The sequence below is a fragment of the Lissotriton vulgaris genome, chromosome 10, assembly GCF_964263255.1.
Source record: "Lissotriton vulgaris chromosome 10, aLisVul1.2, whole genome shotgun sequence".
In the NCBI taxonomy this organism is placed as follows: Eukaryota; Metazoa; Chordata; class Amphibia; order Caudata; family Salamandridae; genus Lissotriton; species Lissotriton vulgaris.
The window spans coordinates 69,414,048-69,437,449 of NC_141698.1; the positions used below are offsets into that span (position 1 = coordinate 69,414,048).

At 46.5% G+C, this 23,402-nt stretch overlaps 1 protein-coding gene across 2 annotated transcripts in view; it reads right to left on the minus strand.

Moving 5' to 3' along the window:
• Positions 1-23,402, minus strand: part of TBL3 (transducin beta like 3) — a 175,756-nt gene that overhangs the window by 83,844 nt on the left and 68,510 nt on the right. For both annotated transcript variants that reach the window (XM_086940511.1, XM_086940510.1), the window contains exons 8-11: positions 22,687-22,762; positions 21,207-21,297; positions 4,314-4,516; positions 3,928-4,069 (exon numbers count right to left, since the gene is read on the minus strand). In XM_086940511.1, coding sequence (XP_086796637.1) covers positions 3,928-4,069; positions 4,314-4,516; positions 21,207-21,297; positions 22,687-22,762 — 512 coding nt within the window. The remainder of the gene's footprint in view (positions 1-3,927; positions 4,070-4,313; positions 4,517-21,206; positions 21,298-22,686; positions 22,763-23,402) is intronic.

Here is a 23,402-nt window from a genome sequence, read left to right on the forward strand (position 1 = left end):
GATGACAGAAGCCCTCCTTGGATATTAAGATCTTGGTAGCCCACCCTAGAGGTGTGGCTACCTGTGGGCTACAAACCTCCAGAAAGACCAGTTTGGGCACTAGTTTCCCTTCTCCGCCCCATCGCAAGTCTGTCTACCTGAACATAGGGGTAACCCTTCAGAAGTGTGATCGCCCTTTGGCCACCAAAGGCAGCTTAGCCTTTGAAGCTCACATTTTGGGCAAAAACCCTGAGTGGCTTCCTGCAAAGGGGTGGTAGCGCCTCTCCCTGTAGCAGTTTTCTATTGTTCCTGAGCTTTAGAGTCATTCACACTACACCTCAGGAGGGCAGAAGGCTGTCTGGTGGCCCCCAGCTGTGTAAGGCCACTGGACAAACTGGGAAACAGAGTGGGAACTTTCTAAAATTTGCCTTTCCTTAAAAGTGACATTGAATTCGACTTGGACACCAAGTCGAGTATAATGCAACAATTCATTTGATACATGGATGTATACATTTTAGTAGCCCCATTCAGGAGTTAGTAGGGCTAATGGTTCAGCCGGTAATGCTGTTAGCGAATGGGGCTACCTGTTTTTCCACAACAAAAATGAAGATTTGGAAGTGTTGCAGTCATGGTGTCACAGCCAGTGCTGCAGCCCTAGGAAGGCACTGTCTTACATGCTCTATGTACCTTTGGTAACATATACTAGGGTCTAATAAGTTAGCCAGCTTATGCCAATTGGGGGTAGCCCATTCATCATACATTTTGCAAGGGGTTAGAGCACTGGCACTGATGTCTAGTTTGCAGGCCTCAGTGCACTCTCAGAATTGAGAAACCAACAGCATCAATCCAAACATTAGGGGTGATAATGTGAAAAAAGGCATTTCCTTACAAATCTTTGAAATGTTTTTGTGCTCAGTGACATTTTTGATACATCATCAGCTTCATGGATTCAACCTAACAAAGCTGTCAGTCCTTGCATATCATATATTATATATGTGATATATACGATACATTACCTCTAGCACCTTTGTTCCATTCACAAAGCCAATTAATAATTAACTGGGACATAAAGAGTTCTGAACACAAGCTGTGTCTCCCTAGGAGAGCCTCCACAGAATGGACTTTGGTGACTGGTTTAACCCTTTGGATGCGTCTGGCGTCATGGTGGGCGTGTGCGTTGGACGGCCAGGAGCCACCCGATCTGCGCACGCGTAAAATTTTGCTGCATCGCGGGGGAATTCAGCCCGCATTCAAAGGGTTAAGAACTGGGTGTTTTGCAACCACATGGCACCTAGGGGTAGTATACTGGTTGATGGCACTAGCTCCACTATACATTTCTAAGTAGGGGGTCAGGGCACAGTTACCCATTAACCCCCTTATCTTAGCACTAGCAATAGAGCCCTCGAAAGGTCAACTTTGGCCATTAACGACAATGATATTTCAATTATTGCCTTTTTTCAGAAAAGTACTATAAATACTCTAGACATAATATCTCAACTCTACAAAGTGCCAAAACTTTACATTTTTTTGCGTTTTTTGATCATTTTAACCAACTCTGACCACATCCTAAAGTAAACCTTGATTGTTCAATCACACTATCCTACGGCGGGTCAACAGCTAAATAGGTATACCTGGAACAAAGGGACCCAGGTGCTAGGACACAGGTTGCAAATGACAGGTACTCACTACAGAACTGCTCAGTAACTACCGAATGCCCATGGACCTGAAAAAACAGGTGCGACAGTACTTTCATATTAAGAGTCTGCTAACACAATAAGCTAGGAGCCTGTTTGGTCACTAATCCCTCTTTTTCTGTCATAATGTGATTTCCATTTCTTCACAAAGCAAGGATTTCTCGCTCTGATCAGGGTCACGTCTTCATCACTACTCCTAGAGAAACAAGGACAGGTTTAAACTGGGCTTTGGATAGCTAGGCAGCGTCTAGGAGTAGCATGTTGGTCAAGGCCAGCTCATATTGATCAATAAGGTCAAAAGAAACAGGTTCTCTGCAATACTCTTTGCATTAGAACAGAACTGTACAAACATTGAAACGAAACACTGCCCCAGTGTGGCCAAAAATAAAGATAAAACAATGGAAATACGGTTCCACTCATAAGCATGTTCTCTTAACACAGACAGAGATAGACCTACAGTGCTTCATTCAACACACAAAAAACCCAGTGAACCTCCCTAACTCCCAGAATTTACCATCATCTTGCCAACCTGAAAGTTCAAGGCATAAATAAACCGCAAAACAAAACCGCAAAACATCTGCTACTTGCAGTCATTCAAAGTTAATTTGCAACCTTTAACTTGTAAATTTATTTCAGTTAATCCCAGAGTGTATTGCATTTCACTGTGTTAACTTATATACCGGGGAGTTCACAGGATGCCTGTGATCTTTGCCCTCTTTTTTAATGTAATTCCAGAGCGCTCTCACTTCTTTTACCTCCTTGTGGACTAATCTGTAGTTCACACCCAGACAAAAGTACTATGTTTTCTGGAACCCTTTTCTAGACAGAGCCCACATGAGCTCACAACCTTGGCCCAGTTACTTCCTAGAATGTTCAAAATTCACAAGCAAACTGAGAACTTTGCTCCTGTTCCTTTATGTAAACATGAAGCATACTAAAGTGAACTTTGCCTCTTTCTTCCCATACACCGTCCGAGATCACACACTTCCTTATGTTCTAGCATTAAGTACATGCATTCAACTGGGGCCTTGGTAACTTGTTATTGTGTAAAGCTGGTACTCATACTTTACCTATAAACTTTGTTCCTAATTCAAAGATATGACCTTCGGTCTTTGCATCCGTGTACATGGGGCTCACTAAAGACGTCCAACGCCATATTATCAAGGAAGCATATCATACGTGACCTGCAACCTTTTCCCGAATTCACATTTATAATTAAATAACAGATGCATCATGTGTTAACCTGGTCTTTTTGCTCCCATGTATGTGCCTTCCTCACATATGTCATTCTGATTCTTACTTTTGTGTACAAGGTGCTCATCCAGGATCTTCAACACCATGTTACCATGTTAACCTGGAGCTCATATGTGTCTAGCTATGTTGTAGTACTTGTAAATGTTGTAGTACTTGTATATGTTGTAGTACTTGTATAGCGCCCAAATCACCCCACATGGGGTCTCTCCGGCGCTTGTACGCATACCGCTGTGGAACCCTTCCTGGCTTTTTCCTGTGAGGCGCCCACTCCTGGGCACACCCAAGGTGCAGCCAGGCATCCTAGAGCTGTTGGGGCCGTTGTGGAGATTAAGGAAGCTATTGCCCAGAGTTGCAGAGTGGGACCCATGATTAGAGTAGGGACCTAGGCGAGAATTATCAGGTCCGAGGAAATTGAGCCCAAGACCCGCCGAAGCGGGAATTGAACCCTGGTCCCGGGCCAGACCTCTGCATCAGGGTCTGCCGCTCAAACCATTGATGCAAAAACCACAGTTGATGGACAGAATGTAAAACAATGTCATACATTCACCCCAGTACAGAGATCTGGGCCTGAATCCATCGTTTTTTTGCCCTCCACGCCCCCCCAGTTCAGACATGGCCATATGCAAATCAGTCTGACCCTGTGCCTCATGGGAACAGTCCAGCCCGAACTGCCAAGCCATGCCTTCCCTGGTCCACACCACTGGATTCAAGCAAGCCGGGCTGAAGACGGCTGGAATGCTAGAAACCGGTCCTCGGAAGCTTGTTTCCGGTCCAGGGAAGGCAATGCTTGGCAGTTCGGGCATATGGCCATATCTGAACTGGGGTGGTGTGGAGTGCAAAAAAACGATGGCTTTAGGCCCAGATCTCTGTACTGGGGTGAATGTATGACATTGTTCTGCATTCTGTCCATCAACTGTGGTTTTTGCTCTAACCATTGAGCCACACTTCTCCACACTGCCATCAGCTCACCTGCAGATTTAGAGTTGTAAGGTGGTCTTACCTGTATGTCCGTACAAGATCTGGCAGTTAGACGTGGAGAGCTCAAACACTTTGAGCTGAGAACTGTTCGTAGCCACCACAATATGGGAGTCTGAAGGACCAAGGAACTTCACATCGAGAACCTCATCATTGTAACCTGCAAACTAAAGACAAGAAGTAAACAGTGTGTGGAAGATGGAGGCTGTAAAGGGGGTCAGAACTAGTGTTATCCACACCAGTCTGAATGCAAGTGATAACCAAAGACATCCTATTCCTGCTACAACTCACTGTATAACAGAGACAGACCAAAAAACATAGACACTTCAATTAAACTACAAATTGCACACAAAAAAATTGAAAAGACGCAGATCTGCTGCTTCCACCAACCTCTACGTACATATCACTCACCTGCTTTCTGGGCTGGAGGTTCTGTAGGTCATACAGAATGATGTTGTGCTCCACGTTCACCGTTGCTATCACCTGCTGGGTGGGCACCAAAGTGCAGAAGACCAAGCTGTGGATGTCCGCCTCATCCTCCGTCTCTTGAGTATGCGGTACAGTCTGTGTATATACGCATCGACCAGTAGCAGCTTCCCAAATCCGCAGGATGCCTAATAGACAAAAGATCCATTGAAGACACTATGGAGAAGACCCCCGGTTGTGAAGTCCAATTTAACCATTCATTTAGAAGTGTTCTACAATAAATAAGCTTCAAAACTACATTGAATTCCGCGAGCCTTTGAGTTGTAAAAGTGCTTACAACCACTGACCTGGTGAAATGTTTTGATAATTCAGAAATTTATGGGGTCAATGTTGACAGCCTCAAAACAGGAATGGCATCAGCAACCACTGCTCACTTGAGAACATATGATGGAAGTGCAGCTTGACAACTGGAAACACCAGTTACAAATGGAAGGGTGAAGGTTTAGTTTCACTTAGGCACATCTTATTGGATGGGCAGTTTATATTATTTCTGCCTTAAAACACAGCTACTTGGGACTCTAAATAATTTGCTCTGTTGCCGTGGAAAAGTTACAGCGCCGTACAAAGGAGTCCATGAATCCCTAAGCCGGCATTTCATATTATGCTTATAGGGGCTTTTGCCCAGCATTGTGTTTAACATTTTCTATTATCCATGACACCATATAGCATGGAGCAATGTGACAGACCACTTCAGTCACTGGCTAACTTCACCGTGAGTGAAAGTATGCGGATGTTTCACAAGGAGCACCCTTGTTCCCTTCAGTGCCAAGACCTACTATGACTGTGTGCTTTTTGTGTCAAAAAAAGTTTAGCTTTTAACTCATTTCTTGTTTTAAATTGGTAGGGGCCTGGCTGTTTGGCCAACATTCTTTTTACAAAAACCATGGCAAAATAAAACAAGCGTTAACAAAGCCAAAATGTCGACACCCAACGCCATGCCTACTGTCTTTGTCAATGCCTGTTTACAAGTTGTGCAATGAGCAATCAATGGTAGTTTGTATTCTAAAAAAACAATTTGCCATCTCCTTCAGGATCCAAGCTAGATAACCAGTGTTTCAGTGAGCGGTCCTAGAAATCGCTTGCCAAGCTCTGTTATTGTAACCCATGTAATATTGACAGGTGTTCTAAAAGAGGTGCCAGTGACTCAGACTTCATGCATTTGTTTTGATGTTGTACCCAAGATCATGAATTTTGGAAATGTATGTTAGATTTACAAAAAGAGCTAAACAAGAGGCAATCCATAAATGTGAGTACGTGTTATAAGTATATACGTATACATATTAAATTACGCTCCTTGGTCATCGGAACAGCAAAGCAGGGCGTTGTCAGGACTTGCATATGCAAAATACTCTGCATCCTGTGTATACAGACTCTGCTTTTTTATGACATGGGAGACATTCTTTGCCCCACAAACATTTTAATCTCAGTCCCAAAGAGACCAACATGAAATGAATGAATGAAAAGCGTTTTTATTGAGCGCTACAGTTGCCCTGAGGCGTCCAGGCGCTAGGACTAGAACAGTGTCTTCCAGGGAGACGATCCAGGGAAGGTCAGAGTTAGTTGAACAGAAAGGTCTTGAGCTGTTTACGAAAACTCGCCAGATTGGAATTGCTTCTCAGATGACAGGGAAGAGTATTCCATAAACTGGAAGCGTTATAGGCAAAAGAACGGCCCATCCCAGCTTTCATATTAATCTGACTGAAAATAAAAATGCTCTCCCCAACAATCTTACAATTTACTTTGTGTCATGATGCCATATTGTATATACTGCAAAGAATGGGTGTATTGATCTCAAGTATAATAAATATGTTAAAGCAATCTCCCCTCGGGGGGGCGCTAGAGGGCGCCGGGCAAGATGGCCGCACTCGTGTGAGGCTCCGCCGAGACCATTTAAAATCCGCACATTAATCCTGCTTTCCCCGGCGCCTTTACCCTGAACTCCGGCTGAGCTTGCTCCGCTAACATTGGGGGCCCCCTGGAGCGCTATGTGCCGTGTTGAGGCTGTGCTGTGGGCGCCTGGAGCGGAACGATCCCGGGCCGGGACATTGAAGACTGCGGCCTCGGCTGATGCGGAGCGGAGGTCCCGCTGTGGTCCGGATCCTTGTCCCCGCTGCTGCCTGAGACATCGGCGCTTCGGAAGCGGCGCTTGTATCTGCGGAGGCGGTGTAGCGGAGGCGACGGCGGAATCTGCCTGGAGCGGCATCGGAGCACCGGACGGCCTGGACTCGGCCCTGCTGGTCTCGGTGAGTGGGGCAGGGCGCTACGCGAGCCTGGGGCTGCGGAGGTGGTGCCGGGCCGCGATAGCCCGCGTCGCGCGAGATTGGGCCGGGGGGGGCTGGGGAAGGGTCGGCTGAGGGGCGGAGTGGCTGGGGCGGACGAGTACTTCAGCGGGGCCACGACCTGGGCTGCAGGGGAGCGTTCTCTCCGCTACGCACATTTCGCTGGGAGGCCTGCTGCAATGAACTGCTGGCTGGCGACGCGCCCGCCATCTTGGACCTTCTTCTCTCCTGGCTGCTGACCATCGGGCTCCGGTGTTCGGCGCTTCTCCAGCGCTGCCTATCCTGACCTTCGGTGCTACCGGGGAGGGGACCTGGATCCGGAGACCTTCTCAAAGCGGCCACTCCGTTCCTTTGGGTCCTGCGTGTTTCTGTATATAATTACACCACATAGCTGCACAGGGGTCGACTTGGCGCGCTTTGCCCGCCGGGGTTGATGAGCTGCTTGGACTAGACTGAAAGTGTCTGTGGGGCCTGGCCCTGGGCCGACTCTGCGGTGTGAGACAACTGGTGGGTCCCCTGCTGCAGTTTTGAGCGCATTATCTGGAGCCTTTGCCCTACATAGCTGTGCCTTTGACCGCGCTGAGCTTGATCGCAGACATGGGCAGAACCGAGAGAAACCAGCCTAAAATCAACTTTGAGGCGAAAAAGACTGCGCACACATCCTCCCAGGCGCCTGCGGACCCTGACCCGGCTGGGGCTGTTGGGGGTACGCCTAATTTGGAATCCACACTGATGGCCATGCAGAAGACTCTACAATCTATTGCAGGCACCATGGAGTCAGTGAATCACCGGCTTGACCACATGGCGACGCAATTTGACCGTCAAAACGAGCGGATGGGAGAGGTGGAACAGCGAGTTTCCGCCACGGAAGATGGCCTGGCCACGGTCTCGTCCAAAGTGTTTAATATGGAAAGAGTGCTGGCGGTCATACAAGCGAAGAATGAGGAGTTAGAAGGGAGGTCCAGGAGGAACAACGTTCGCGTCACGGGCTTGCCAGAGTCCACGAACGTGGGGCGCATGGAGGACTACATGGAGCGTATGATCATCGACATCTTTGGGGCGGACCAGCTGTCTCGGGTCTTTATTGTGGAACGGGCACATCGGTCTCTGGCTAAGAAGCCTCCGTCGGGAGCACCGCCGCGGCCTATCGTGGCTAGGATCCTGAACTACAGGGACCGGGACACTATTCTACGGCTTGCCAGGGAAAAGGGCTCCATAGAATACCAGGGTAACAAACTGGAGTTTTACCCCGACTTCACCATGGCGGTGCAGACTGCACGTAAAGAATTCGCTACGGTGAAACAGTTGCTGAGGGTCGAGACCATAGCTTATGCCATGTTGTACCCTGCGCGCCTTCGGATTGGGCCGCCTTCGGATAACAAGATCTTCTCTTCGCCAAAGGCAGCCATGGACTATGCTAAGAAGCTGAAAAAACGTGCTAGAGAACCGGCTGGGCGTCATGAAGGTGATGATGAAAGACTGGACGAAGTAGCCTGAATTGCATTGCACTGCTAGCTGTGGTGCTGGAGGAACTGCGGAGTATTGCGTTGGGTCGCCTCTGTTATGGCGCATTTATTACTTGCTGAGAGCTATCCGGGCGTTTTAGCTCCTGATCCACTTTGTACTGTTGCTCTACATGATGCGGGAGGGGGACTGCTCCGGCTGGCGCTGCCCTGCTGGTAACGACATGTTGCTTCAATGGGGCTCTCCTCCAGGTGACCTTGGCTGAACGTGGCCCGATTGAGCTCTACGTGACTAAACGCCAGATGAGGTGGCATTTCATGGTACAGGTGCTGCTCTGGTGGGTATGGACGCCTCCGGGGGCGCCCAGAGCAATGTACTGTTATTTGATTACCAAAATGTTTAATGCTTTGACCGAGGGTGTGGGTGGAGGGGTTGGGGTTGAGGTTAACGGCAATGGTCTGCGCTCTCGTCGGTTCTGACGAGAGTGGTGCGCCACTACGCCCCCGGATATGGGAGCTCCCCAAATATGGCTGTTTGCATTGTTGGGGGTTGTAAAAGGGGGGGACATGGGGAGGCTTTGGCAAATTGGGGGTGCTGAAGTGGGCGGCGGGTTGGGGGACGGGGTGTTGGACTCTGTTGGGATGTTGTTGATTTTCCTGGTTAAGGGGAATGAGTCTAAAGAATCCACGGGCAATGAATGGGACTTCAGGTGGGGGTTTGGGATCTTGAACAGTGTCATTGGTGTTATCTCCGGGTTGGTGAGACTTGAGGTCTGGTCTAGTGGGTGGGGGCTGCCGAGGAAGAACTTACTGTTGGGTTGCATTTACCTTTGGCGATATGGATAGGGGAGGTACTATCACGTGTGTTACATGGAATGTGCGAGGACTTAATAAGCCGCAGAAAACTCGACGAATGCTTGCCTTTCTAAACAGACATGGTGTACAGGTGGCGTTTCTGCAGGAGACGCATCTCAGGGGTAAAGCGGCCGAGATGGTGGGCAGACAGTGGGCGGGGGCGAGGTGGGCCACGGCATATTCTTCCTATGCCCGTGGGGTAATGATTCTCATTAAAAAGAATGTCCCGTTTGAGGTGCTGCACGAGGAGGTGGACCAGGATGGTAGATATATTGTCGTGCAGGGTAAATTGTGCGGCACATTGATCACTCTTCTAAATGTCTATGGCCCTAATATAGATGACCCTGATTTCTTCGTTACACTCTGGAACAAGCTGTATAGCCTACCACCATCGGCCCTCCTCTGTGGGGGGGACTGGAATGTTACGTTAGACTCTGAGTTGGATAAGAGGCATGACCGGCCATATGAGCGTAAGAGAGCGGCGGATGCGGTGTGCGAGGGTATGACTGGGCTGCAACTTTTGGATGTTTGGCGCTTGCGGAATCCTGGCAGGCGGGAGGGCACTTGCTACACATCTGCGCATGATACGTGGTCGAGATTGGATTATTGGTTGTTGACCCGAGATGTGAGTGGATGGGTGCTGAATACAGAACATCTGCCCCGTACGATTTCCGACCATGCCCCTGTTACTTTGAAGCTGCAGATACCTACACATGCCCCTGCTCCATTTTCTTGGCGACTCTCCCCTGGAGTGTTAACTGATCAGGTTTTGTGTGAACGTCTGCGGCAGATAGTTGAGGAGTTCTTTGTGAACAATGTGGGCTCTGTCAACAGTATGAGCACAGTGTGGGAGGCCTTTAATGTATCAGTGAGGGGTGCGTGTATTGGGTTGCGATCCGGGGTTCTCACGTCCATCAGGGACTCTATGTCCAAACTAGAAAGGGAGTTGCTGGTTCTAGAGCGCCGACTGGAGGAGGGGGCGGAAGTCGCGTTACTAGCGGATGTTAGGGCGAAGGTCACAGAATATAATGACTTGGCGGACCAGGAGGTGAAATTTCTGTCCAAACGTGCTACAGCCAGGTATTATGGAGAGGGGGGCAGGCCGGGTAAGGGTCTTGCTGATCGGATTAGAGAACCTTGGGCAAGACACTGCACAGTGTTAGAAGTTGAAGATCAGGGAGATGTGGTGACTACGACGGATGGTATACTTGCTTGTTTTTCGAGACATTATGCGCAGCTCTATGAGCACAGGGAAACGGCGGAAGAGGAAGAAGTAACGCGATACTTGGAGGATGTGGCGTTGGTGTGGCTTTCCAGGGGTCAACAGGAATTCCTGATGCATCACGTTACAGCGGCTGAGTTTAGAGATGCAATTGCAGCCCTCCCGAATGGGAAGGCGGCTGGCACAGATGGCTTGCCCGCCGAATTCTATAAAACATATGCAGATTTGCTAATTCCGCAGTTGGCAATGGTCCTGGAAGAAGCTTTTGAATGCGGACGGCTTCCGGGGACTATGAGGGAGGCGCTCTTGGTGGCGCTCCCTAAGCCGGGGAAGCCTCTGAATAGGTGCGATTCATACCGTCCCCTTTCACTCATGAATACTGATGTCAAAATAATTGCCAAAGTGTTAGCCACAAGGCTACGTCTCCTCCTGCCGGTTATGGTATTACCGGATAAATCGGGGTTTATCCCTCTCCGGTCCACCACTCACAACCTGAGGACCCTATTTGCCGTCCTACATCTCCTTAAGCCAGAGCTAGCCGCGGTGGCGGTCATGCTGGATGCCGCCAAGGCCTTTGACTCGGTAGCATGGAAGTATATGATGGCTGTTCTACATCGGATGGGGGTGCCTTTCTTCTTCACGTCACTAATTTCCCTGTTGTATACTGCGCCCGCGGCGAGAGTTAGGGTCAATGGTCATGTCTCTTCCTCCTTTCCGATTCAGAGGGGGACGAGGCAGGGTTGCCCCCTTTCGCCCCTGCTTTTTGCCATCATGATGGAGCCGCTGGCCTGTGTCTTGCGGCAGAGATATGCGGAAGCAGCATTGAAGTTCCCTCTCCGATCGTTGGCTGTGTCGATGTACGCTGACGACATGGTCCTATATGTCAGGGATCCGGCGCTCCACCTGGAAAACATTCTCAGAGAGTTCATTAAATTTGGCCGTCACTCGGGACTGACCATAAATTGGGACAAGTCTGTGGTACTGCCTCTCACGGATGTCACTAATCCGGTCCCACTGGAGTTCCCGCTGGAATGGGCGGCGGAGTCGGTTAGATACCTGGGTGTTTGGGTGCATAGGGATTGTCAAGAAGTCATACGGGCCAACTACGGCGTTGCCATCTCCAAATTAGAGGACCAGGTGGCGAGATGGATTCGTCTCCCTCTGACCCTGGCTGACCGCGTGTCTTTGATCAAAATGGTAGTTCTACCAAAATTTCTCTATCTCTTCACAAACATTCCAGTCCCGCTGAGGTCACACTTCTTTGCGAGACTAAGATCCCTTTTGATATCGCTCACCTGGGCTGGCAAGAAACCACGGGTGAATTGGGAGGTGCTGATCAAGCCCTACGATATGGGAGGGTTCGCCCTGCCGGATATGAGACTTTATTATCTTTGTGCACAGGCACACTTTGCGAGTTACTGGATCACTGCTCCACCACACACCCCGCACGTAGCTCTGGAAGCGAGCGCGGTTCTGCCGTATCCACTTAGGGCTATGATCGTAAATAAGCACTCGGTGTTTGAGAAAGGGGAGATCGATACTGTGCGGCTCACGGCGACTGCATGGGACAGCCTGGGTAAACGAGCTGGCAGATTACCGCTATAAGCCCCAGCTATGCCACTGCTTTATCACTCGGATATCTCCGTGACAGGCGAACCTGGAGGGCTGCAGATCCTGCGGGAAGCTGGATTACAGACTATGGGGGACCTCTTTCCGGGAGCATCGTTTCTTACATCTCAGGAGATGACGACCCGCTCGTCGAATGCTACTATGTCCACCTTTGTGTATGTCAGGCTTCGGGCAGCCGTGCGTGACTTATACCCAATGTATCCGGAGGAACCGATGGCCCTAGGAGCCTTGCAGTTGTTATATACGGCCAAGGACAGGACTAAATTGCTATCTAAACTATATAAGGCTGCGCAGGAAGACGAGGGTGGAGGGGCGACCCTGGCTAGAGCGAGGTGGGATAGGAGTCTCCCGAAACCGCTAAGCGATGAGGATTGGAATGAGTGTTGTGCTATGACCGGGGGGTATGTGATCAATGGCAACTTCCGCCTTCTGCATTATAAATTCCTACAACAGTGGTACTATACGCCGGCTCAACTGGTACGTTACGGGCTCAGGTTAACTGCTCAATGTGTCCGGTGTGGAGGTGAAGACGCTGACTTTGTACAAATGGCCTGGGGATGCTCACGCGTCTACGATTTTTGGAAGGAGGTGACTGAAAGGTTGACTGTCATGGTTTCGACTGAGGTAAAGCTGGATGTGCGCCTGTGCCTTTTAGGCATTGCTTCTGGGGTGGCTGCGACATCGCGGCGGCTGGTGGTGCTGGCGCTTCAATTGGCCAGGAGGAGGGTCGCTATGGTCTGGGGGGGGAGGAGAGCGCCAGAGGTGCAACTGTGGCTGAAGGATATGGCCTATTGCAGAGACCAATTGAACTGTTATTATGACGAATTACCCACGGCCTCTCGCCCGAGGGATGTGTGGGCTCCGTTTACACTTTATATGTTGTCCTTAACAGACACCGACAGCGACGAGAGTGTGAATGCTGCTCTGTTGGACGGTGAGGATGGAGCTGCCTGAGATGTTACTATGATTGACCTGTATTTGGTGAAGGGTGACTGTGCGGGGGACACAACAGGGGGAATGTCGTGGACTGCTTAGACTGGCATGGAATGATTCACTTCCCTAGCCTCGCTACTGCCTATGGTTGGTTACAAGAAAGGGGTGAAGGTTCCCTTCCTTGGGGATGCACTGTTGCACATTAGATATGTTGGCTGCCCTGCTACACTATGGCTACTGGACTTGGACTACTCACTGAAACCAGGATAGGGAGGGGGGGGGAGGGGTTGGGTATTGTTGATGTTACTTTTCTTTATGCAAAAATGAAAATTAGACCGAGATCACATGGGGGCGACACGGCCGCACTCTAAGGGTGTGCTGTAAATATTGCATCTGGATCAACTGTTGTGCCTTCATGAGCCGAGACTCCTGGACTCCTGTAATGGTGTTGATGGCGTATAATATCAGGCTCGTATGATTTGTGTGGTGCACCGATTGCGGCCGGCCCCAGCAGTGGGTTGTAGGCACACCGCTGTGTATATGTACAATGTGCAATAAAGGTCTTCCAAAAAAAAAAAAAAAGCAATCTCCCCTCAAAAACACCAGATTAACGCTAAGTAATTAGACCGTTGTTGTCCAGCATGTAAGCACATGCATTTTCATACTCATATGCTCCTGCTTAATGATCTCTTATCACAGTCAAATAAGCAATACTCTTGTCTGAGAATGCTGATGACCACCCACACTGACACCAAAAAAGATCAGCTTTGTGACATGTATACAACCCCCAAAAAATGTGTAACTTGTATACAAAGTGATTCGTGAGAAACTGGTTACATGGCACATACACACACGAGTTCATGTAGGGACGAATACTTTCCCTACACCTTTTAGGGACCAATGAAAAAATAGAGGCAATTGTGTGTCATTTGTTGCTTCTATGTTTTGAAATATGATTGCTATGTTCCTATTATTGCCAATGCTGTTCAATGTGGCACCCCATTGAACAGGGCAAAACAAAAACTGGTGGCTAAGAGGCAGTGCAGATCTGTGGCTTGAACGTACCAGGCCTGGAAAGAAACTGGATATTTTTCACATAATCCTCTTAAAGGGAAATCAACCAGATCTGAGCTATTAATATCTGCAGGCCTATACTCCACCAGGGAACCCAATTCCCTTCAAATGACCAATCATTTCCTTAATTTCCAACGCTACCTATGATGAGATGTGCTCTCCATCGTCACTTTTTAGCAATCTCACCTAGTACGCTGTAGTACTATGCATGCGGAAGTCTTCAACTAACTTCCCATTTCCTTCTCATTCTTACTGTCACTAAAGAGCAACACATTTGAAGCTTTTTTGTTTTCTGCTTGTGCATGTAGGGTGCTTGAGGTGTGTGGTGTTTGTATATTATTAATATGCACTTCATGCTCTGATTTATTGAGTTCGCTTGCTTGCGTAAGAGGCATGTGAATGCAAACTGCTGCACGCAAACTAATGCTGCAGTAGGCCGGCATGGGAATATATATGCGCTCCACTGGTAGTACCTCTAGGCAGCTACCTTGGTTTACCTGGTCATTGGGAATTCCCTGAATAGTGTCGTCAGTTAACAAATGATTCAGGGCCTTTTTTATCTAACAGGACTTAATTTTCATAATATTTTTCTCTATTGCCATTTTGAGAGACAATTTCTTTCTATGTAGAAAGAGCGAGATGTGATTAAAAATTCTATTTCTCACGAAATTGCTGCTTTCACTGTAGCAAGGCCAGTGACTTCATTGGCTAACAGGGAGTTTCACAAGCCACTGTGCTAAGTGCGGACGTCCAATTGGTCCCCAAAGATATCACACCACAAAATCAAATTAATCGTTACGTTAAACCCAATTCATTGCTGAGATTGGACTGAAGGTAAGTTTTGGCAAAACGGTAACTTTACAAAGTCCCCACTTTGTTGCCCAAATCTTTGGGTAGCCTTTTCCTGATTATCTGCAGCATTTGTCACTAAAGACAACATGCTGTCCCCCTGCCAGTAAATGTGAAGCACTCCCAGGAACAGGGAGCACAGAGAATTACCGAAGGGAGGAGGTCTGACATTCTCCAGCAGGATGACTACCAGGCAGTGGCTACAGATGGTCCAGCTTCACAGATGTTACCGCCACAATGAAGCAAACAGCGATCACACCATCGCCTACAAGCTCCTTTGTGTAGGCCGACATGCTAGTATTTCCTCCTGAGGGGAAATACCTGTTGTAGCCGAAGTGACCCGTTATGCTGGGTACACCACAGGGGTGTGCCCAGGCTGCTTACAAGGGAAGAAGGCTTGCGTCATCTTGGATTGGGGTAGCAGGGTATCCTTTGGTGGCCAAACCCCCAGAAAGTGATGGAAATGGAAACGATTGTGCCATTAACTAGTGAGTCCTCCTCTCCCTCAAACGAGAAGATAGCATAAAAGTGGCGCCTCACAGCAAAGTCCTGAGATCACTTCTGGACCGGAAAGGAAGACAGAGGAAAGACTGCCCTGATCCTCCCTGGACCCAGCAAAGAAAGGCTGTACCGAACACTGGACTGCACCCGCTGCACTAGAGGGACCCACAAAGAGGAGTGTACCTGCTGCGCCCACCCATGGAAAAGAGCTCCATTGGTAGCCAAGACAGAAGTCGTCACTCCCAGGGCTAGTTGGCTAACCCCCTGTTAAGCACCAGGGACACAAAGGCTAAAGGAAGCCTGCACTCTCAAGGGATCAGCTGTCCAGGAACACCTGCCCACCGCTGGACGGTAACATGCCAACTGGGAGTACTGACCTGTCCATGGTGTCCCCAAGCACATGGGACCCGGGGTCATAGTGGACACTGGTGGTCCAGCAAAAAAGAGAAAGGTAGCTACAAACCACAGCGGATAGCTGCTGGAACCGGGAGATCAGTTGACCGGTAGCGTCTGGACCTGCATTGGACTCGCCCAAATCCACCGCACACCACACAGTCGGAGACCGAGGCATCAGGCTAAAGATGACATTTGACACTCACTCGTAGAGAATGTGGCCCCAGGAAAACTCAAAGCATTTCTGAAGCTTGTCCAGCATATTTTTCATCTCAGCATTCTGCATCCCCTGCATCAGGACCATTTCTTTCTTGGAGCACATAAAAAACAGACCCCTTCCCCATGGATATTACGGCATAGATTACCAAATTTAGCAACATATTTATTTTGCTACAGTTACACACTGTCTCTAAGTTAAACCTGTCTGTTCCCTACTGGAGCTACAAGGTGGTTGTGCTTAGGTTTAACTAGTTACTTAAGTGGTTCACCTTGAAAAGGATTGTAATTATTACCAGAGGTGAGTATTTATTACCCTCAAGTAATAGTCCAATTTCCTACTGTCGTGTTTTGGGCATAGGATGCTAGGATGGAGGAAAGTGTTTTCGGTGGTAGTGGTGGGGTGAAGGGGTACTGCTGCCTGCGTGGGTGAGAGGGGATTTGGGCCGCACTGCAGGCCCCACTTTGTTTTGCATGACGATGGAGTGGAGGGCCATGTGTGGTAACTGGGTCGGCTATTGCCCCAACTTACTTTTGGGTGGGGGGTTGTGGCGTGGAAGGGGCACTAGTGCCTTGGGTGGGGTGGAGTGCCTTGGGTAGTTGAGTGGTGCCTAAATATACTTAGTTTATTTTATGGCCCAAGGGCCACTGGATGTGGCTGGGGCAGCAGGCCAAAATTTAGTTCTGATCATAATGATATCAAGGGCCTAAATATTACCTACGGGACCCATCATAGCTTAGACATTCACTGAAAAAAACGCGAACATTTTAAAACCAAAAATCACTGAAATTCACCAGTTATACATAACTGACATAAGTATAACCTTTTTGGTTTTAAAACTGTAGTATATATACACATAAACTGAAAAAACCCAAAGGTGAAAGTGAAGTTGTCTCCTTGGGTATTTACATATATACTAAATATAAATTTTAAAAAAACTGAAATTACTTGAACTGCAAAAAAACCATTGATAGATCCATGTCCACAAATCCAAAGTTGATCTGTGGCTGAAGGTGGTTCCTTGAAGCTCTGTGAGCCTGCAGTCTGAATTTTGCGGAGTGCATGCAAGCGAATGGTGGCTCTGAGGATATGTGTATCTGATGGCAAAGATGCAGATCCTGCTGTGAAAAACATCATATTTTGTTGGAAAGTATCTATCTCTCTGCAACTTCTCTCCCCACATCCTCTATCAGGTATGGTCTGCTCCCATGGCCCATTTACATGCTCACATTTTTTTCCGTGTGCATGGTCCATGGACATTTTGAGGACCCTTTGCATCACACAGTCATAATGTGAGGATCCATAGATCCTTCAGCAACAGCCACAGCTTTATTCTGGGAAGGAGACTTCCTCTCAAACTCTTCAAACACCTCGTACTGCTCTGTTTTCTTCTAAACCACTGTGGGTTAGTGGATTTGCAATGGGCAAAGCAGCCTCAGGTGAAGCAAGCTTACCAGGATCAACACTCCCATTAGTCTAGCAAACAGCGTGTACTTTGTTGGAAATTCTGAAGCTCGCAAAGACTGATCTGTACTGCACATTCATCAATTATAGGAAAGAATGTGCCTTGAAGGCCAAAGATGTAGACTTTGGCACTGGGGAACCACGTTTGAGACTCAGCATTGTCTCAATGTACATCATGTGATTCTGGGAAATTCACATAATTTGCATGTCCCTAAAACAAAATGTGTCCTTGCGTAATGTAACTGGTGCTCATGCAAATCACTCCAATACCTTCGTGTTGTGTCCGCATTAAATATAAAAAAAAAAAACTTGCATTTTGTGGGTAGTTTTGCACAAATAGCAGAATTTTGACCAAAGTGCCAATGGCACAATTTGTTTTGCAAATCATTAAATCGCTTTACCCTGGGGGCCTGTTAAAAGAAGAAAAGTGCACTGAAGACCCTAAGAGTGTTAAAAGAGACAGGTAACTGTCCTTCTGGACCACAGTGATCCTTCTGACTAGCTCTCAACCTATTGTGGCTACTCCAAAACTAAACTGTAAACTACAATTTGGATACAAACCGATTTACTGCATCTAAAGATAAAGTCATTTTTCAGATCCCCTTGATAGACTTTTGTCGTTTTGGTGTCTATTTAAAGCTAATATCACATTCTATTTTTATAAATTGGTGTTGGGTTTTTATTAAGTCGTGTTTCCTACTTACCTACTGTTCTGGTATTTCTAAGTACTTTAGATTAAGCCTAACAGCCCTGTGCCACCTCTACCCGGGAATGAGCTAAGGGTTATGTTATGTTAATATATTTTATAGAACTTGCGATGACCAAAGAGGTGTCTTGGCACGAGTGTAATTTTAACCCGAAAGCATGAGATAAGCAAACAAAGGCATTTGGCCATCAGCTAAAAGAACTATTAGACTATGGTACTAAACGAAAAAGATTTCAATTCCTTCCTATACTTCAATAGATTAGGTTAAGATGAATAGGTAAAGAATTCCACCATTTAGCTGTGGAATAGGAGAACCTTCTTCCTACCCAATTACATCAGTTTAATCTGGGTACACATACCTGCCTGGCATTGCTAGACCCAAAGTACAAGAAGGGATGTACCGTTTAAAAGCATCCTGAAGAAAGCAAGGACCAACTTGATGTGGTGCCTTATGGGCCCAGCATACAGCTTTATATTTGATCCTTGCCCTAATAGGCAGGCAATGAAAATCTTTAATCGCTTTTGAGGCTGAACAGAATTTGGGAAGATTCTTCAGCACTCTTGTTGCCACATTTTGGAGGGTTTGCAACTTGTCAAGAAGGCGTGATTGGGAGCCCAAATAGAGAGCATTACAGTAATCCATTTTAGACATAACAAGAGCTAGGATACCTTTTACTGAGCTTCATGGAAAGGAAAGGCAGGGTTTTCTTTAGAGTTTTGAGGAAATAGGATGATATCACCTGCTTGAGATATTATATGAAGGTGGGATTTGAGTCAAAAATGTGCCCACATTTCTAGCTTTCTGAAAAGGAAGTGGAAGGGGCCCAAAGCTGGGAGGCCACCAAGAGGAATTCCAGAATAGCAGTATGTCTGTCTTTTCTGATCTCAATTTTTAACACATTCTTCTACATCCAGTTTGTGATCCTCGTCATACACATTCTGAAATCTTTGGCCACTTTATCGGGTTCAGTTGGCACCAATACCACTATTTGGGTATCATCGGCATAAGAAAATACAGAGAACCCACAGGATTAAACTAATTTGATTAAAGAGGTGATATAGACATTAAATAAGGTCAGAATTAGAGAAGATCCCTGAGGGACCCCACATGGACCCCACATGGAAGTGTAAATGGATTGGAGGTAAAAACATCTAAGACCACTGATTGCTCTCTGTTTGACAGAAAAGACTTAATTTTAGGACAGAATCTTTTAATGCCTATCCTTTCTAAGCGGTTCACCAGAAAGAGGTGGTCAACCGTATCAAATGTGTCCCCAGATCCAAAAGGATCCGGGGCGCATTTTATTCCCTGTCTCCTATAGCTCCGATTTCTTCAGTCGCCGCCAAAAAGGCGGATTGTGCACAATAATAGGGCCGAAACTAATGTTGAGCAGGATCTAAACAGTTTGTGTTTTCAAGAAAATTGAAATTTCCCGATTCATTGCCTTTTCAAAAGATTGTGCAATAAGAGGTAGACATGATATAGGTCTGTAATTACTTACATCTAAGGAGTCGAGAGGGCTTCTTTATAAGTGGCACAATGTAAGCCTTTTTCCAGACCTCTGAAAAACTGCCAGACTCGAGCACCCTGTTAAGTAATACCGTCAGATGGGCAGAAATGGTAACTGAACCAGACAGAGTGAACTGCAGAGGGCAGGGATCATCAGGAGCTCCAGACTTTGTGGAGATAATTAGATTAGAGACTTTCTCCTCAGAAAGTGGGATGAAAACGTTCATTATCGAGAAATGGGAAACACAATCATCATCAATGCATTCCTCCCCATTATCCGTCCCTGAGACTAAAATTTAATTATTTGAGTTATTTGGCGCGGTCGTAAAGTCCAGGAAGGTTTTATTTACTTTTAAAAAGAAGAAATCTGCTAATTCATCACATAACTTTTGGCAGGGAGTTGCTACATTTCTGTTGCCAAAAGATGAAAGTGATTTAACTGCATTGAACAGTTCCCTAGTGGAATTTTCAGCTGCTCTATTCTAATTTTATCTGTAAAGTATACTGTTTTATTTGCCTGAACTATAGATTTATAATTTTTTATCATGGTTTTAGATATTATTTTCTCCTCTAGGTTGCAAGTTTTTTCTACAGAGTTGTTTCTGGTGCCTACATTTCTTTTTATAGTCCCTGAGCACATAGGAGTACTGAGGTGCGGAAGTCGGGAGTCGATGGTTAGTCTTTGTTCTAAGAGGCGCTACTTGAGAGAGAGCAGACCCAACCCAGGCCTCATACCTGGCGGCAGCTTGCTCCACATAATTATTTTTTAAGAGGTTGACATTGCACAGAAGATGGTTTAATTTATTAGTTTCAATTTTCTTCCATGCGTGATATTTTAGTACTGTTGATGCTTTGGAAGAAACTGACTGTGCAGTTGGTCCACGCATTTTTAACAGATCTCTCCACATCAAAGGAGAATGTTTTCACCTAGCAGATCGATATTATTGGAAAATATACAGTCTACGATATGATTAGCATCATAAGTGGGTTTATTAACCTGCTGTAGCAGATCAAAGCAAAGAAGGTTGTCGATTAAAAGCTCTGTATTTGTATCATCCATACATTCCAAGTGGAAATTAAAGTATCCTAAAATCATGAAATTGGTGTAATCAATATAGGATTCCATGAATCCTAATATGGATTGAATTAAATTATTCTTTGGGCCTAGTGGGCGGTAAATAGGAAGGCCATTAAAGGTATGAGTGTTATGTATTTTTAAATGAAACAACAGTACTTCGTAGTTTACGTACGTGTAAAGGAATCTAACTGGACATGATAAAGATTTTGACATTATTACACAATGGCGTCACATAATAATCCACTCTTTTACAGCTTCAAAACAGTTTATCAAATTTTGTTGATCTCAGACTGGAGGAACAGAAGGCATTTATAGAAAGCATTTGTTAATATATTTTGTATAGGACTTATATGAGGCCTTCAAGTAACTTCGTAGTGTTGAGTCTGTCACTTGTTGTCCGCATGCAGAGAAATAGTGCTCAGGTGTGGGAAATGGAACCAATGCTCTTTGTAAAGGGTTTGTGCAAACCAGATATGGAATCTCATTTGATTGAAGTCAGGCTTATTCAGTAGCACCTGCAGCCTTTGAGCCATTGCTCAGGACATGTAAGGATTGCTCATAATACACAGGGAACATGGATGCCCCCGGTGATAACAAAACAAATATATTATCTGTTACTGCAACAGTGATCTGCCTTCTACCCACCTTTGCTGCCAGCTGTTATGAAGTGGAGTCCCTTTCTTTCAGCTCCTGGAGAATCTGTAGAGTCTGGGAGAACAACAACTGCTTCGACGCTCTGGGGGAGAAAATTGAAAAAGTAGATAGGGAAGTTTGGCTTTCAAGATTGGTGAATTTGCAACTCAACTCAGTGTATCAAGAAGCAAAGATTTGGGTGTGAGGTTTATATTGTAGTTACCCAAGTGACCCATACATAAGATACAAGAGCTCTGCAAGCAGTTTATGGTGTTGAGGGCCTCTGGCACCGTATTGCCTGCTAACATACATACTGGCATTACACGTGGAATGAACTGTGAGACAGAAAGCACCATTGCTTCTTCAAACAGTTGTGGGAACCCAGGATTAGGACTGGAAGCCCATGAGTGAGCTCAAACTTCACAGACAAAAAAAAACAGAAATTCCCAGAATGCTCAATGGTTTTATGAAGTCTGCAAGCCTCTATGCAAGCCATTCTGCTTTGACATGAGAGCTCCCTATATCAATGACGTTATATGGCTGTAACTATTCTTTGATTGTCTTATCACGAAGGATGATACATTTCAATAAACTCATGCAAGTGATTGGGACAAAGATCAAATAATCAGGACACGATATTGAGTGGGAGCATAATTCATCTTCCTCATAGGACCCCCTAAATGAGTCAGGAAAGTCACATAGAATACTGTATCTTAGAAAAATGAAGGGAAAGTTTTGTGGAATCAAGAACTGGCAATAATGATTTGATACAATGTGACTGCAAGGAGTGGGTGCTGCGGGGGACTGTCGGTATAGAGACACTACAAGTGATGTCACATCTCAGAGCAAATGTCCTGATTGTGCTTTGGCAATTGAGTGCCAACATCGGAGATGTCCAGGTGAGAACACAGAGAAGTCTCTTAGGAGGTGAAAGGGGAATGCTTACAATAAGTTGAACCACTGGCAATCGCCCGGGGTAGGCTTCCAACCCATCATTCTTTAGCCCACTATGCCACCTCAGATTAGACCCAGGCATCAGTCTTGGTCATGCATCAACAGGAACAGTCCAGCCAGAACTGCCAAGCCAGGCCCTCTCCGAACCAGAACACAAGTAACCCAAGACCAGTTTCAGCCTCATTGGGCATCTTCAGTTAGGTGTAGCACGGCTCCAGTGGCACAGTAAAGCAAGGGACCCAGAATTTGGCAATGCCCTTGGTCACTGAGGGCATTACATTAAACACAAAATGTGATGGAGCAATGCTTGCACGAAGTCTAATCACTGACAATAACTCATGTAGCATTCCAACCCGTCGTTCTTGGGCCCACCATGCCACCTCAGATTAGATCCATCCATATGCAAATGAGTCTTGGTCCTGTTCCAATAGAACAGTCCAGTTCAAGATGCCAAGCCAGGTTCTCTCTGAATCAAAACACAAGCCACTCCAGACAGGTGGGTCCCAGCATGTATGTACAAAGCACTTTCAGCACTCACCTCATAGACCGGGATAGTCCTCTTAGATGTCTCAGTTTTCAGATCCCAGACAGTGCAGATTTTATCTCGACCCGAGCTGTACTTAGGAAACACAGACAGCATGAATGAACTCAGCATCAGCTTTCATTTTATTAGATCATCGTGCTATATAATACCCTCACACTCAAGATATCTTAAAAGGTGCAACAAATTCACAATTCAGTCACAGAGTAATATACAACTAAGAGATATATATTTTCAAGAGCACAGAATGCTTCAACGCTTGACCATGGATATAAGATCAATGCTAATTCCCTCACAACACAAGGATAGATTCCAACCACAGTGCCATGTCACAGACCACATAGCTTTAAGACCGGACCCAAGGAAACAAATTTATTAAGAACGGAAGATTCAGACCCCTGAAATCAGCAGATGTTGAACCGATCTGTCTATTCAAAAGGGGCTTCTCTAATTAACATGGGGTTTATCTCCCTCCTGAACAGTGCTCTTATGGGCCTTCATGGAATAGATCTTAAAGAAGGACCATGACTGAACAAATTGGATTAAGGATAAACACAACTCTCCCACTTTACAGCAGAGAAAATGCCCCCAGGAACAAAGAAATCTAAGCCATTAAAGACTGCAGCCACAATGTCTGCAGCCAAATTCTTTGGAGTCACTTAGGACATGCAGAAAAATATCAAGCATCATAAGAACAAAGAGGACAACTCTGC